This window comes from Zingiber officinale, chromosome 4A (assembly GCF_018446385.1).
Source record: "Zingiber officinale cultivar Zhangliang chromosome 4A, Zo_v1.1, whole genome shotgun sequence".
Lineage (NCBI taxonomy): Eukaryota > Viridiplantae > Streptophyta > Magnoliopsida > Zingiberales > Zingiberaceae > Zingiber > Zingiber officinale.
The window spans coordinates 129293843-129311862 of NC_055992.1; the positions used below are offsets into that span (position 1 = coordinate 129293843).

The window sequence follows — 18020 nt, forward strand, 5'->3', positions numbered from 1 at the left end:
AAGAGTGCTCTAGATCGTATACCCGAGGGGTCCTAATGACAAGGGTAACTTGTTCACGGACGTCTAAGACATTCTCTTGAAAGGAGAGGCAATTCTTCCATAAAGAAGTAGGAAATCGTACCAAGTCTCTACCTTTATCCTTATTGTTATTTACTAGACATGTATTCCTGTGATCTACCGATGCACCCTCATGACAAGGGTTAACCATTACAGGATTTCACATGAATCGTTTCTATTCGATATTTAGGGATATTGACCAATTTAACTTCCTGCAAGAGCATGGACATAGAGGGTAGAAACTGAGCAATCTATGTAATATCTCCTAGTATTATAATGAAATCGAAATCCTAGAATCCATCTCCCAAAGCTCATTCCCTCCAAGATTAATTCTCTCTCTCTCCTCTCTCTTCGTCTCAACCTTCTTTCTCTCTCTTTAATCACACTCGTTAGTTCGTAAGTGTCAAAGTCAACTTTCGACCATCTAGATAACTTACTTTGTGACATTTCTAGTGCTTAATCAACAGTTCCTATGGTTCAACAATCTTATATATTACTGACGACGAATCCGTGCACTTGTGGAATCATAACAACTGACTAGCCATGCTTCTCATCTTAGATAATCCGACTAGGGGCGATCGGATTAACCCATCTAGACTTTGACCTCTAGACTTTGACCTCCATCTCAACAGGACTATTGAACTTCTCAGCATAAAAGGAAAACTCTCGATTCACTCTTTGTATCGCAAGCCTCCCTCGAGTTTAGTCAAAAGAGGCATGATAGATTAGCCATGATTTGGATGCCACTTTGCATTAAACGTTGTCATGCACATTTTATATAGGCCATGTATGTTCAACCTCGATTTCTGGGTCACGGTTACTTTGATGGTACTTTTCTAAGGTCGCATCCATCAATATGACATGATTAACTGAAGAGATCAAAGTGTCAGCCAGATCTTAATGATTACTTGGATTTTATTATTCTGAGTGCTTAATCCGGCAGCTGGAGATTGATCGTACCTTTTTTATCCCCATATTTGACGGTCATGGCTGAGTGAGTGAGGATATATTATGTAAAAAAAAGGGCGACACCGCTGTTATCACTTTTATTTGCTTCTTCCTCTATTGCTTTGATCTTCTTCGCCTTCGAGTTCTCCACGTCCAACATCACCTTAAGTCGCCGTCGCCCCCCCATTGAGTTCCCCTTCATCATTTTTTTGTCAACTATTGACCTTCCAAACTTAGTATAAGATAGATTCTTCCTTAGCATATTCTCCCAATGGAAGACGAATCACCTTCCACCTTTAGTATATGTCACGCCCGAAGGATAAGGTTGTTTGATGAAAATCGAATAGGACCTCCCCTATAATGATGACAATTGAAATCTGGGTACATAGTCACACGACTGAACAAGAATAATAACATTAGCACACACAGCTGGAACTACCACAACCATCCAAGATAAATAGCAGCCCACACGGCTGGTAGAAAAATACAACGGAAGATATAAGGTAAACTACTTGAACAAAACAACGGACTATGAGTCAGCCTGGCTTGACATAACAACTATCAAACCGAACAAAAGACCAACACAAGATAAAAATCCACACTCATGTTAATTATTATATAAATATATTTGAAAAACCAAAATATGAGTAAAAGCAACAGCAGAAACAAAACTCTCGATGCAACGTGCAACTGGCAGGCAAGATCCTCCAAGCAACTCCATTCAAATATCATCTACCTGCTATCTGAAGGAAGAAAGAAAAAGAAATACAACATGTAGTGAGTCCAAATGAACTCCGCGGATAATAGAAGATAGTGCATAATAATAATATAAGGAGAGCAAAGGTATATAGTCTCAATAAAATACTTATTATAAAAGTAAGTGTATCACTATAATCATCAACTAACTAAAGCATAACCAACAATAATAATCCTCCACTAACCTGCTCAATCAGGTGTTTGTACAAACAAATATATGATCGACATATAACAAATATATAATAAGCACTGACTGCAGGAGAACGCTCTACCACGGATGGTCCCGTCGGCGGTCAGGGTAAATAAATAGTCATTGTCTGCAAACAAACTCGCTATCACGAATGCTCTTGTGGGCAGACAGGGTAAGTAAACAATCACTATTTACTGGTGACTCGCTACCACGAATGGTCTCATGGTCAAACAAGGTATATACGTAGCTGTTTAGCTATAGACAGTATGCGAACTCGCTATCACGAATAGTCTCGTGGGTAGTCGTATATATATCATAATCACTGACGACTCTCTTAACCATGAGTGGGAGACAATAGTTGATTGGATATACTAACGGTCGCTAAAGACTCTCTCAACCATAAGTAGGAGACAATGGTCGATAGGACATACCAACAGTCACTAACGACTCTCTCAACCAAGAGTGGGAGACTGTAAGTACCCCAAGGTAGTTTTGATGTGATCAACCAAGTCAGGTTAGGTCCTATTAGTATTTAACCCCTGTGTCTAAGCGTACAAGAACTTAGGATCACAGGAAGTCGAGCAAAAGATGCAGCTAGCGAGAAGGATGGCATGAGAGAGAGCCGACGGGCGTAGTGCGTCCGAGGGATAAGGGGCTGTGGAAGAGTACGCGGGCAGACGAGAAGGAGGCACGAGGTATTTCCGAGGGACGAGAAGCCAAAGCGGAAGATTGCTCGAAGGTCAGAAGTTGAGTTCGGGTGAGCCCTATTCCGGATGGTCGAGATTACCCAAGCGAAAGGAGCCGGAGTGGAATACCTAGACCTAAGCGAGTGGAGTTGAAGCAAGAACTCAGATTAAACAGTTAGCACAAAGTTAACTTAGGTCCAGGCACTCGAACCAGATCCATTACGATGGGGATAAAGTTCTATCTCCCTAGAGGCGCTTGGAACCCTTCCAGCACCCCAACTAGGGCTATAAATATAGCTTTGGTCCCAATGGTTCAGAACAACACTTGTGATTGATTCTTCTTTAGTTTTGTCTATAATTGAGTACTTTAATTACTGTAAAGAGGCTTCTTGATGCCGAGCAGAATATAGATTATTCTGGGGCATGAAGTTATAGAGGGATTAAGAAGAAACAAGAGAGAAATAATAAAATAAGAAGTAGCTCAAGATAGGTTTTAAAAAACCTTCTTGAGAAAATAAGAGCAGGAAATAAAGAACAAAAGAGATGTAGTCGTAACGTGGCTTAAGCGAAATCAATTGATTCAATATCAAAATAACTTATCCCCAAACATCATCTAAGCATAGGTTTATATAGCTCTCAAAACCTTCAAAAAAATCTAAACAGAAAAATAATCAACTAGACTTATTCCCTAAGATTTAGGATAAATTAACTATCAAGACTCGGTTCCTAAGATTTAGGACAAAATTAAATATAAAAAATAAACTAAACTTAATTAACGGATAACTACTTAAAAAAAACTTCAATTTTAGATTCTCTCCTACATCAGTCACTTGGAGTTGAAGAGAACTCGTCATCGAGTTTAGGGTGGGTGTATTCGGCTCTAGACCAAAATGACTTAGGTGTTTTACATTAAAAACATCAGAAGTTTTTAAATGGTTAGGAAGTCGCAACCTGTAGACATTGTCATTAATCTTTTCTAGTATCTCGCAAGGTCCAATCTTTCGATCTTTAAGCTTATTGTATTCACGAATAGGGAAACGATCATGAGTTAATACAACCCAAACCATATCACCAATGTCAAAAAGAACCTGACGTCGATGCCGATCTATCCTGATCTTGTATTCGGCGTTGCTTTCTTGAATATCTTGCTTAACTTGTTCATGAATAACTCGAAGATGCTCGGTCATCTCCTCAGCCTTGGGGTTAGTTTGTCTTGGACGTGAAATAGGGACTAAATCTAGTACCCCAGATGGGTTTCATCCATAAACAACTTCGAAAGGACTCAAACCAGTGGTCCTGTTCTTTGATCTATTGTATGCGAATTCTTCTTGAGGTAAAACTAGATCTCATTGCTTCGGTTTGGTTCCTATAAGACATCTCAGAAGATTTCCTAAGCTCTGATTCACTACCTTGGTCTGACCATCTGTCTGAGGGTGATAGGCGCTGTTGAAGTTTAGCTTTGTCCCTAGATTTTCCCATAAAGTCTTCCAAAATTAACTAACAAATTTAGTATCATGATTCGAAGTAATAGTTTGAGGAATACCATGTAAACGCACAATCTCTTTGAAGAAGAGGGTGGCAATCCGAACAACATCCATGATTTTTTTGCATGCCACAAAGTGCTCTTGGAGAATTGGTCCACCACAACTAGAATAGAGTCTGCATCGGTGAGGGTTCCCTTAGATTGCTGACAAACAAAGCAACGGTCCACGAAATGGGCTACGCCACTGGTTAGCTTGGTCCAATAGAAGTCGGAAGAGATGAGGGCTAATGCCTTATCTAGGTCAAAGTGTTATTCGTTATACAATTCACTGATAATGTGTTGTATATATAAGAAGGATCCAAAGCCGACAATCTTAATGCTCATGGTAGTAAGTAGGGAAGAATGACAACTTAGAGCATCTGCAACACAATTAAGACTCCTGGATTGATGCTTCAGCGTGAATGTGGTAATGACTCTACTATCAATACACATGCACCATGAACCGTCTTTCTTTGGCACAAGTAGGGAAGGGACTACACAAGGGTTCATACTCTCACGAATATAACCTTGTCTCAATAGCTCCATAACTTGTCGTTGTAGTTTTTCAGCATCCTTAGGGCTAACACGGTATGCCGGCCGGTTAGGTAAGCTTGACCCTGGAACGAGGTCAATCTGATGTTGAATGTCTCTCCTAGAAGAACGCCCCGGAGGAAGGTCTTCAACCATCAAATTTGCAAAGTCGGATAAAAGTTGTTGTACCTCAGTTGGTAGATCTAAGTCTAGGTCTATTTTATCACTTTTGTAAGGAAGCAAAGTATATACCATGTCTTCGTGCTTCATCTTGTTCAAAAATTTGGATATAGAAAGTAGTGTAGGGTTATTAGTTACAAAATCTGAAGGGATTCCATCTCGTCCAGACTCCGAATAGAGTCTTTCGCGCTTACTTACTTTCGTATCGGAGGTGCCTTCGTGCAGCTCAAGAATGTACCAACTCGGTTCAGCTCTTCCTTTGTTAGACCACATTGAAGAGTACACGTTGCTTTGGTGTTGGCCTCGACCTTCTTTATTATACTTGCGCCCCAGTTCTTGCATGATACTGATTTTCCCATATCGTCGAGTGGGAGTGAGATGCTGATTTTAATGATCATCCACTTCTCAAATTGGGTTTGAAGGTAGGACTCCATTCGACTCTTCCAATAGCCGAAGTCCTCGCCGGAGAAGAGAGGCGGGCGGGTTGTGCTGTAGCCTTTTTGATGGACCATTTAAGAAGTAAAATCTCACACAAATAAAAACAAGAAACTTTGTTTCAAGACTTGGTCTTGGATTAGTAGTGTGAGATTAAAAATAAATGTGTGAACTCAAGTGGTTTTGCACCAGCTTCGAGGGGAAATTTTGATTGCGATAAAAACAGATTAGAAGATGACAATTTTATCGATTCCGATCGACTCCGAAAAATTGAAAATTACCACGAAGAAAAAAAATTGCTTGAATGGTGGTTTCACCAATTCGAAGCGATCCCGCTCTAATACCAATTGTTGGATCGAAAGCGCTAGAGGGGGAGGGGGGTGAATAACACTTGTGACTTTCACTTATGTTTCGGAAATACGCAGCAGAATAGAAGTAAACAAAAAAAAAAATAATCGCTAACACCAAGAGTTTTACTTGGTTTGGAGCTTGTGACGACTCCTACTCCAAGACCCGCACGTAAGAGTGCCTTCGATTAGCAATCACTAATCAATTCGAAATAGTACAAGTACAATGATTGATTACAAGTAATTTAAAATTTTAAAGAGTACCAACAACTTAGAAGTATCGATCTTCAGCGCGATAGTTGTCGGAGCAGCTTTTGAGCGTCGAGGAGGTGTTTTTTGAGCAGCTCGAAGAAGCGAAAGTCGTTCGTTGTGTTATACTGAAGCTTTTGGTCGAGGCTACTTTTATAGGATGTTTCGGGCGCCCGGAACCCCTCCGAGCACCTGGAGCACCCAGCTCGGCCACTCCGTGCGTGCTACATCAGCTTCCCGATAACTTTTGGGTTACGGGTGCCTGGACTAACTCCGGCCGCCCGAACCAGCTCGGGGCGCTCAAACCAGTTCAAGGCGCTTGGACTCCTTCCGGGTGCTCAAACCACCTTTCTTCAGCTCCTTGTTTTTTGCAAAATAAAGCTAGTCCAGGCAAAAATAATATACATATAATATGAAATTATGATAACCTCTGATTGTTTGATTCTGACTTCGAATTTCCATCCGGAAACCCTAGGTCAAACCGACGACTATTGTTCCCTCACCGAGGAACATGTTCTCACTTACTCCACTCAGGAGAGTTTACCTGTTGTCAGACCAATTGGACTTTTTCTCAGTGCTCGAGGCTTCAGACTTTCTGTTGGACATTCGCTCCACTACCCGTCCAGTCTTCCACTCGGTTTACGACACCAGGACTTTCCACATAGAGTCCCCGACTCTAGGATTTTTGCCCGAAGCCCTCGACCTGCTAAGACTTTTCTCCTAGGGTTACCACCCCCTAGGGTTTTTCACTTGCCTAACCACAGCTAGGATTTTTGCCTAAGTACACTTAGGACTTTCTTGCAAACTCATTCAAACATGTTAGACCACAAATAACCTTAACTTTGAACTCTTTTCCATTATCAAAACTTAGGTTTGATCGTCAGATGCTTCTCGCACCAACACTACAAAGCCATACTTGGTTATTAAACGAATCTCAACGGTAGTTTTTAGAAATACCTCCATTCGATGTTTCCAGTGTGCGAAGTCTCCCTCGAATTTTTGTGGAACGATGTGTTGGAACCCCAAGGTTGTTTTGGTGTGATCAACAAGTTAAGTTAGGTCCTGCGTTGTTTCTAACCTTGTGTCTAAGTGTACAGGAGCTTAGGAGCATAGGTACTCGAGCGGAAGACGCAGCTAGCGAGAAGGACGGCACGCTGTGCGTCCGAGGGACGAGGCGCTGCGGAAGAGTACACCGGCGGACGAGAGGGAAGCGCGCGGTGGTTCCGAGGGACGAAAGCCGGAGCAGAAGATTGCTCAGGGAGCAAGAGACGCAGCTAGTGAGAAGGTCGACGGCCGAGGGACGAAGACTGCGGATGAGTACGCTGGCGGACGAGAAGGAAACAAGCGACAATTCCGAGGGACGAGAAGCCGGAGGGAAGCACGCTCGAGAAGACCGGAAGTTGGGTTCGGGGAGCCCTATTCCGGATGGCAGAGATCACCCAAGCGAGCGGATCCGGAGGAGAAGAACCGGACCGAGGCGGGACTGAACCAGAGAAGAAGTCCCGGGCGAAAAAGTCAACAACTGTTGACTTTGGGCTCCAGGGCGCCCGGAGCAGTCCGGGGCGCCCGGAGCCCTCCAGGGCGCCCGGAACCCTCCGGGGCGCCCTGAGCAGTAAAATTGACCAGATCGAGTTTTAACTCGATCTGAACGTTGGGGGATAAGTTTTATCCCCCCCAGGGCGCCCGGAACCCTTCCAGGCGCCCCGACCAAGGCTATAAATATAGCCTTGGTCCAAAAGCTTTTTAACGAACTCTAAATTGTAATTCCAAACACTTGTGCGCTTCTGTTCTAGTTTAGCTTCTGTTTTCTACGCTACATTGCTGTACGAGGCTTCTCCGCTTGAAGGAGATTTTTAGTGAGCTTAATCTTCCTTGGATTAACAACTACATTGGTTGTAACCAAGTAAACCTTTTGTGCCTCGCTTTCTCTTTATGCTTTTAATTTATCTGCTTACTTTATATATGCAAGTGTTAGTTTAAAGAGTTCGAGGAGGGTTTGTCTTTTTGTGTTTGCAGGATATCCAATCCCCTCCTAGCCGGCCGCAACGGTCCTACACGATGCTTGGTCCGGCCATTGATTTCTTTGCTTTGGTCGGTGATTAGTCCTTTTGAAGCGTCCTTGCTCTGATACCACTTGTTGGTCCCTTGGTGGCTGACAAGAGGGGAGGGGTGAATTGCCCTGCAAAAGCAAACTCAACTCTTTCTTGACTTATATCTTGATTAAGAAAACTTGTAATAAAAAAACTAGAGACTAATTACAGACACAGAAACACAAGGAGACTTACTTGGTTTGCAATCAGAAGATTACTAATCGAAGGAAAATGAAGCACACTTTTATGATGATCTCCCTTCGGGTGGAGTAGCCTCTTACAATGTTAACAACTCACAAATGAAAGTAGAACAGAAAGAAATGAATTACAAGTTGTTATTGAACTACTAAAATCATAGCTATATTTATAGCACTATTCCGGGCACCTGGAAGGATTTCGGGCGCCTGGAGTAGGATAAAATTATATCCCCGATGCGTCGGTCAACGTACACGTCGATCGTGATAAAATTGAGGTTTCGAGCACCTGGAAGGGTTCCTAGGTCAGACTGACTTTTTTGATCAATCGCGTTGACTTTTTTGGTCCAGGTCCTCTTCTCCAGTTCTGCTCGCCTTGGTCCGGGTCTTCCACTCCGGTTCCACTTGTTTGGGTGATCTCGACCATCCGGAATAGGGCTCACCCAATCCCAATTTCCGATCTTCTCCTCAAGCAACATTCCTCCTCGGCTTCTAGTCCCTCGAACGTCGCGTACGTTCTTCTCGTCCACCGATGTACTCTTCCGCGGCACCTCATCCCTCTGACGCACCGAGCCTGTCGGCTCTCTCCCGTGCCATCCTTCTCGCTAGCTGCATCTTTCGCTTGACTTCCTATGCTCCGAAACTCCTGCACACTTAGACACAGTGGTTAAACCAAACATAACCTAACTTAACTTGTTTGATCACATCAAAACAACCTTGAGGTTCCAATACTTTCAACTTTGATTTCCTGCACCACTGAGTTAGCAAAATAGATACTAGTATGTAAAATAAGGATTTTGATAATTTCTAGACTATTCGATCACTGAAATCCTAGGTCAGACTGACGTCTACTGTTCCCTCAACCGGAAACGCGTCCTCACTAGATCTCTCCTCCAGTTGCTTACCTCACTTACTATTACAGACTTACTTGACTCTTGACCCACCAGGTCTTCTTACTAGATGTTCCATCTAGACTTCAGCTAGTTGTCAGGTCTCGCATATCCAACTGGACTTCCCGCCAGATATCACCCTATCTGATTTTTCAGTGCCAGTTATCAACCTAATTGGACTTTACCTTGGTGTCAAGTCTTTCAATCATGTACACTCGGTCAGTGGTTTAGAAAACACAATATCTAACTTTAACCATTTGCCATACATCAAACATTGAGTTTGATTATTAGTACTAACTGCACCAACAAATTTGACGCTTGCTGTTTTTGCAATACCTCTTGTATCTTAGCCTTGACAAGCTAGTTGAAGTTTTCTTGTTTTATTATAATGACGATAGGTCTTCCAGTTTCATCCATCTTAATATCATAGTTCAGAATTTTAACTCAGTGTTTTCACAGACGTTGCCAAATTTATTGTTGCCTGAGACCACTGACGAGTGAGCCATTGGTGAACTAGCTTCTATGTTGACTGAATTGCCAAACTTATGGAAAGAGCTATAGCCAAAGGTGGAAAAAAGTCTCTAGCCATCAATGCCTCCAAGGCTGTAGAAAAAGGGGAGGGAAACATAGCTTTAGAAGGAAGCTTACGAGGTGTTCTGGCTTAGTCATTTCGATTTTCAAGTCAGTCTTCAGCGGTGGAGGAATAAAGACGATGAATAGTGATGAAAGTAGAAGCGTATGTGCTTGTATGCGTAAGCGTACCTTGGCCCGTGGATGTGGGTTCCTTTTATAATAATGCTAAAATGATATTTTTTTCCTCATTAATTGGATGTCACATCACAATGTGGATAATGGCCCATCGTCATATCTCCGCTGTATTTGTATAACCCTATTGCTCAACGTGCTCTAACAACCCGCATAATGTACCATTTATGGCGCCAACCCATGAGAAAGGGATCCATTAGGCCAAAGGGCTTAACCCATTGAGCAAAAGGAATGTCAGAGTGAGGAGATCAAAATAAAGAAGTCTAGGGGAGTGGAGCCCCTTAATCGGATTGGCAGAACCAAATGGGGCTGAGCAGGGTGTTGGCCTTCGAAAGTCATTCTTAATGTATGCTCATCTGAGAGAGTCAAGGGGCTTAACTAACTGAGCATAGCAAGTTGCCGGGGGACCTGAGCCCCTAGAGTCGAGCGAACTGACTAGAGGAATCGGGGAGTTAAGCTAACTGAGTAGAGTAGGCTGTTGAGGGAGTTGAACCCCTGAAGTCAGGTGAACCAACTGGAGGAATCGAGGAGTTGAGCTGACTGAGCGAAGCAGGTTGTCGGAGGAGTTGATCCCCTAAAGTCGGGCAAACTGATTGGAGGAATCAGGGAGTTGAGTTGACTGAGCAGAGTAGATTGTCAAGGGAGATCAGCTCCTGGAGTCGGATGAACCAACTAGAGAATTAGGAGTTAAGATGATTGAGCAGAGCAAGTTGTCGGGGAAACTGAGCCCCTGAAGTCGAGCGAATTAACTGAAGCAATCAGAGAGTTGAGTTGACTAACCAGAGTCAAGGGAGCCAAGCCCCTAGAGTTAGGCGAACCAACTGGAGGAATGGGGGAATTGAGCTGACTGAGCGAAGCATATTGTTGGGGGCACTGAGCTCTTGGAGTCGCCCGACCTGATTGATTCTTATCTTGGATAACCTGACCAGGGGTGGTTAGATTAATCCATCTAAATTTTAACCTCCATCTCAATAGGACTATTGGCCTTCTCAGCGTACGTCACTCTCTGTATCAACAATGAAAGATAAAAGGTAGAGAGATTAGATACCAGGTGATAGATTAGATGACTATACCATTAAATTTAATAGTTATGGAGGCTTCTTGTCCTAAATTCTAATGGGTTATTAGATCTTATGCCCTGTGGTTACGTTGCAGGTCGTGTATGAGTCTTGTCCAATTATAATCTTCTTGTAACTGTATTAGAGTGACCATGCTAAGTTAGAAGGGGATCATTATCACAGAATATAATTTGATTGGAGTCAAGTTAGGCTCATACCATTGGACCAATATTTTTTTTAATATTATGTAAAAAGAGAATGGGTCGACTTCTACTTCTAGGTTATATATGTTAGAATATTCATGGAACTTCTTCATCAGTTCTTTCGATGCTATAATAACATCATGTCAAAATTAAAAAATTCTATATATTTTTACTATAAAAAAAAAAATCTTTTAACAACTTTTTTACAGGTCCAACTATAAAAAAAATACCTCTAAGTAATTCCTTTAAACAAAAAATAAAAAATATTTTAATAAATAAAAAACAAATAAACAAAACACGGATGAGCCAATCCTTCGTTAAATTGAAGGAGCTCAGCTTACCGTGGGAGGGAGCTCCTTCCCCTTAGCCATGTAGAAAGAGCTCCCACTATGGATTCACTTAAGTTCCATTTCATGCTGAGCGAGACACAGCCTGAATTGCCTAGGGCTTGCATGTGGCTCGAACTCTCTAAATTCAACTTGTGTTCGCGTTAAGGTCGAGCTGGAGACAACCTAAACTGATAAAATAACGCTGAGAAGTCCAAGTAGGCTTGGCCCGGTCACATCTCTATGTCCAACTGCTTAATTAATACCACCTTTGACGTGCTATGTCTCAAGTCATTGTTTTTTAAATGGCCACTTTTTTTTGGTGCGAAATGGTTTTATTGGGTTAGATATGTATTAATTGTATAAATCACTTCATCATTAAGTAAAGAAAAGAATCGAAGCAAAATGAAATTAAATATTTCTACAGTTTTTCTCGAATATTTCAACCTACTTTCTCTCTAACAATACGCAAACCCCATCAATCATTAAATTTGCTAGATTCACGAATACCTGCCTCGCTTGACTAGTTTGATACCCCTGTACATAAACGACGACTGGATCCATTCTATGCTAGTCATGGTGGCAAATATCAAACTCGTGAGGATTGACTCGATCTAATGGAGCAGATGGGAGCTTCAATGCACGCAACGTTAATTGACACGGTTTAATCGGATTCCTATTAATAGCGACTCGTTTGCTAGGCCATTCCAAACACCAAGTTAACAGCTACAGGGCGAGCTTCGATCAGATTGTGATAGAGACATCAATGGCTTTGGGGAGAATGAGATCCACCACCACCACGCTAGTAGTTTGTTCTTGCATGGCTCTCTGCTGCCTGATGATTGCTGCTGCCACGGCTGATCATCAACTCCGAGTTGGCTTCTACTCCTACACCTGTCCCAACGCCGAAACCCTCATCAGGGAAGCCTTCGATGACGCTGTCCGGCAGACTGACGATATCGGCGCTGACCTTCTCCGGATGCATTTCCACGACTGCTTTGTCCGAGTCAGTAGATCACCTCTTGATTCATTAATATATATGTATACTTAATTTAATTTGCTGATGACATTATTGCAATTGGATTGATTGATTCAATGTATATATAGGGCTGCGATGGGTCGGTGTTGATCTCGTCGACGAAGGGAAATAAGGCAGAGAAGGACGCACAGATCAACCGAAACCTCGAAGACGAAGCGTTCCAAGTCGTCGATAATGCCAAGGCCAAGCTGGAAGCTGCCTGCCCCGGCGTCGTCTCCTGCGCCGACATTCTCGCCTACGTTGCCCGAGACAGCGTTGCACACGTAAGGGATAGGGATAATTAACTAAAGCATTTGCTACTAGCTCAAACAATTTCTTAATGTTTAATTAAATGTATATATATTTTCGAGAGTAAAGGATTAATGTAATTAATGTGCGATTGCAGTATGGAGGAGGTTTCTACGATGTTCCTGCGGGAAGAAGAGACGGGAGGATTTCGAGGGCAAGCGAGAGCACGTCGGAGCTCCCTACTCCTAATCTCCGACTCGGTCAACTCACTAAACTCTTCGCCGGGAAAGGGTTGACCCAAGCCGAGATGATCACCCTTTCAGGTATAAATCGATCGCCGTTCGATTTGTTTGGAAGAATCGATTGAAGGTCTAGTTAATTGTTGATGATTTGATCGATGTGTGTGTGTTTGATTGATCAGGAGCGCACACCATCGGCGTCGCGCACTGCCCCTCCTTCTCCCACCGTCTCCGCAACTTCAACGCGAGCTCTGGAACCGACCCAACTCTGGACGCGGCGTACGCGGAGCAACTGCGGCGGAAGTGCCCGACCGCGAGGAGCGACAACGAGGTGCCGATGGACCCGCCGAGCGAGCTAGGGTTCGACAACAGCTACTACCAGGGCATCCTGAGGAACAGAGGGCTGTTCACGTCGGACCAGACGCTGGTGTCGAAGCCGGCTGCGGAGGCGCAGGTCAAGCTGTTCGCGCGCAACTCGGGCGTCTTCACCAGCAGGTTTGCGGCGGCAATGGTGAGGATGGGCAGCATCGGCGTCCTGACCGGGGGCAACGGAGAGATACGCACCAACTGCAGAGTGCCCAACTGAAATCCTCCTCCTCCTCAACAATAGTTCCTTTATTTTTAATGTGTTTTTACTATATTTTAAATATATTTATCTAATTGTTTCCGCAGATCATTAAATGTCAATCTTTATAATATGTTCAGAAATATGAATATCAATTTGTAAATCTATGCGAATAAAAATGTTAAAAGCGTGTAACCAATTAAAGTCTTATAATTAAACAAATTGAATATCAATAAGTCTTAACCATATTCAATCTATTAAGTTGGATCGACGGTCTGAAACAAAATTCTGAGTGTTTCATTGTGCGTCATGTTTTAATCTAAATGATGCCTTTACATGTTCTGATAAGAAAATTTGATTGGTTTGGCTCAGTCTCTATATGACTAATCTTATATTTTGATAATTTTTAATTATCAACCTGAGACTTAATTGATATGCATCCCCGTGATGAGTCTCTTACCATGAAAGAGATTGACACTTGCAAAAAACTTATTGGGACAAAAATTGAATTTTATCCATTAATATATTTGCTTGTGAAGCTTTTACTGACTTTGCCTACTGCTAGTGCCTGTGAACGGTGAGCTTTTTTTCTGTAGTGAACATTGTAAAAAATAAATAACCTTACTGAATGAGAAAGCATGGTATGAATGAATATTTAATAATAAATAATCCATTTAATAGCATTGATAATGAATATCAAACAAAAATTTCAATCTATGCAACTTATTATTTGTTTTTTGTCAAGATGGGACCGGATGTCATGATTAAATCTTTCAATAATAGATTTGATATTTGAAAACTCAACCAAGGCATATTAGGAAGGATTTTCTTCTTCATGGCTAACAGATTTGAAAATTTTGATCATCAAAATGAGTCTCTATGTATATTTTTTTTATTTATCCTAGTTATCGGTGAATAATTTCTGTGGAGTAGAGCGAGATAATAATTATATTACGGATTATTGAATCTGTTAATTCACGCATAAATATTTGAAATAATTTTTTAAAACATGTTGATTTAGAAGAATATCAGTAAATAGAAAAATAAATAGGATTGTCTAAAATATTAGAAACGAAAAAAAATATATGTAATTTTAAAATCCTTTAACTGACTCAAAATTTAAAAATACAAAAAATAAAAATTATAAAAGATATTTTAAATACATAAAAGTCTAAAAATCATTAAAAATAGTAATAAAAATCTTTAGATCTTAATCTTTCAACCTAGTTCTCGATATTAGGTATTATCACGTGGTAAGCAAGGAGAAAGATCATCTGACATTAAACCAGTAAAATCTATTAATAACCGTTGGACTTTCGGAATCTCGATGATCCAGATGGAATTTTTATTTCCAAACTTGAGAAGCTAAAAATTAATTTCGACGCCTCAATTCCATCAGCCGACTATATTTCAATCAACCATGTTGATTGCTTCATCAGCTTCAATCTTCTAATCGTTCACGTCAGCAACCTGAGTATTTACAGCATACGAGTTGTTTGTAAATTTAACCTCCCTAGACTGAAGTTCTATACCAGAAGGAGAAAGTTCAAATAAATGACTGGTTCCTCATAAGCAACTTGTCATGATCCATTTGCTGTCGACACTAAAATTGATATCCTATATAACTGCATTGGTAATGCCACACTGCAACAGTGCAACCTATAGAGATGAATGTAAGAGCCTTTAGCATTGGATCCTGCAGAACTGTCAAGCATAGAGATCGTATACCAAAAATGTTGATGTTGTGACCATGGATAGAAGTTGTCACCAGTAACATTCTGCTAATGCAGAAATAGGACTTGAATGTGCCCTGAACTGAACTATTATTGACTTGGAAATAATAATATCATGGACTATGACCATGGCTGCATTTTCTATATTAGACAGTTACCCATTCGTGTTTCCATTCTGTTTTAAGCTTGAAGTTCCATGTCTTCTGGGGTCAGCCAGAAGTTCAGAATAATATTTTTGAGATCTTCTTATATCCCATGGCAAGTTGTATTCCTCGATCTCCCTACATCAGTAGCCTTCACTCGCTCTTTTCAGCAAACAACAACAATATATAGGTTTCAGCACTCCAGTCAGAAGTCAAGAGAATGTGAGAGTCAAAAGTCAAATGAGCGCGACAGTCAGTAGTCAAGGGATGTGACAGTCAAAAGTCAAGGGGATGTGACAGTCAACAGTTAGGGAAAAATGAAGAAGGATCGTGTGACGACGTCAACAACCTAATTTCCGGTAGGGTTCTCACAGACCAGATCCCAGAGCTGAAAAGTCTGAGTCTAAGGCATGGGAGGCAGTCGGGGTAATATCTTACTCGGATGTGACTGGTCGGGTTCTCACAGATCGGTTATGTTCAGGCTTGGTTCACTCAGCAAGTTAACTCTCGATCAGCCAACTCCCGATCGGCTCTTGGACGATCTTACCATAGCTCCCGGTCCCTCAAGGTTTAGGCCTAGTATTATACCCGACAGATTATCTTGAGCTACCCTATTCATACTCGATCAGGACAGAAGGTGCTACATGACAATAGGGGCAAGAAATCATAACCGCATGTCAGAGAATAACTGTTGACTGTCAGGGAATATTCCAACGGGCGACGGTCACCTGTGAATGAAACCTTCCTTCAGTCCACAGGAGGATGTCATGTGTCCTCCATCACCCGACAGGTCCTGACACCGGACATTTTTTAACATCGGTCAGCTTCCAGAGGTACGCACTGTCATATAAAAAGGGAGGTCCTCTCTTTTGCGCAGGTACGCTCTATCGCACATTCGCACTTGTCTTCTATTTTTCTTTCTCCTTCGTACACTATTTTTCTGGGCAAAAAGTACCTGACTTGAGCATCGGAGGGCCTGCTCTGGGGACTTTTTTTCTGGTTTTTGGCCTCTAACGTCCCGTGTGCTTGTCTGAGTGTGTGCAGAGTTCAAGTACCACCGGTGCAATCATCGTCGTCCGTCAGCACCACGTGGGGGGTCCATTCTTGAAGGTGCATACGAGAATGGTGTCTCAGTCGCCCCTCCGTCAACACCGGCAACAGCTCATCCGACTTTCATCTGACTCAGATTCTAGACAGGATCAATTTGGCGCCGTCTGTGGGAACTTTCTTCACCTATTTTGGAGTGTAAAGATGGAGGACACCGGACGAATCAACGTGACTATGACGACAGGGGAGTACGAACTGTTCAAGAAGGCCAAGAGGCGAGCGACTTCTGAAAAGCAGACCACTGCTTCGCGACTGTTTAAGATGCCTGTAGTTTCCAAGAACCTGACTCATGTTTCTAATAGAGGGTCTAAGAGGAAACTATAGGACTGAACAAGTGCGACAGAGGCGGTGGCGGGTGAATATCGCACTCTTAAAAAAAACTTTTTCTTTTCGTATTTTAAAGACAATCAGAATATGCAGCAGAAAGTAAAAGACTCAGTTAGGATACTTGGTTCGAAGCCTAGGTCGACTCCTACTCCAAGGTCTGCGATCCTTGACCGCACCGATGGACAATCCACTAAAACCTTTCTTTCTGAAATCCTCGGAAAGAAGAAGATCGTACAAATGTAAATGGAAAATAGTAACAGAATACTATCTTCTTTTAAATCAAGTACAATGCAAGCTTTAAATAATTATACCGACAAGAGTAGAAAATGAAGCTCGGTCGGTCGGATGGAGTAGTTTGCTTGAAGTTTGTAGAAGACTTGTAGCATGAGTAGCTTGCGCAGAGATGAACTTCGAACCGATCAGATTGTGTTACCTAGCCTCAGACCTCGAGCTCTCTTTTATAAGAATCATCGATGTTCGGTCGACCGATCCCCAGGTTTGGTCGACCGAACCAGCTCTCTTCCATCTTCACTAAGATCTGATGCAGATTCGATCTTCGACATTTAATGACCATTAAGAGTTCGGTCAACCGATCCTTCTTTTCGATTGACCGAACAGGATCCTTCCCTATTCGTCGAGATTTGCCGAGATTCGCACTACTGCGCCTTTAATGTGATGATCGTTCGATCGACCGATCCATGTGTTCGGTCGGCCGATCAACAAGCATTCATTCTTTGTTTTTGCTCGATCTGAACTGTGTTGAGTCATCAGGGTTCGGTCGACTGATCAATCTTTGATCGAACCTTGCTCTGTTTTGGTCTGAATAAATATCTGCTCTGAGTTGGCCTTGTTCGGTCGACCGATCATCTGGGTCAGTTGACCGATCAGGCCGAACCTGCAAACCAGTGTTAGAAAATAATCCTGCAAAACAGATATTGGCATAGTAATAATAAATGCATGAGTAATAATAATAGATAGTTCAACTATCTTGATCTCAACTTAGAAACCTTCCTGGTTTCTTCAGTTGGATTAGACACCTTAGGTTGTTCCTTTTAGGAACACGACCTTACTGTCGCTCCTCCAGTTACTTACCTCAACTTACCTACCAAACATTGGTCCTCCAGACTTGTTTGGACTTTCTTTGCTCAGTGTCTGATCACCTGATCCACTAAGGCCTTTTCTGCAATACTACATTAGCCAGCAGCAATAATA

At 42.1% G+C, this 18020-nt stretch overlaps 1 protein-coding gene across 1 annotated transcript; it reads left to right on the forward strand.

Annotated features, from left to right (window-relative positions):
* The first annotated feature begins 12151 nt into the window (after positions 1–12151).
* LOC121973669 (peroxidase 5-like) lies at positions 12152–13683 on the forward strand. Its single transcript, XM_042525057.1, has 4 exons — positions 12152–12433; positions 12535–12729; positions 12852–13017; positions 13116–13683. Exons 1-4 carry the CDS (start codon positions 12194–12196, stop codon positions 13517–13519), a joined length of 1005 nt encoding a protein of 334 aa, XP_042380991.1. The 5' UTR covers positions 12152–12193; the 3' UTR covers positions 13520–13683.
* The last annotated feature ends 4337 nt before the right edge of the window (positions 13684–18020 follow it).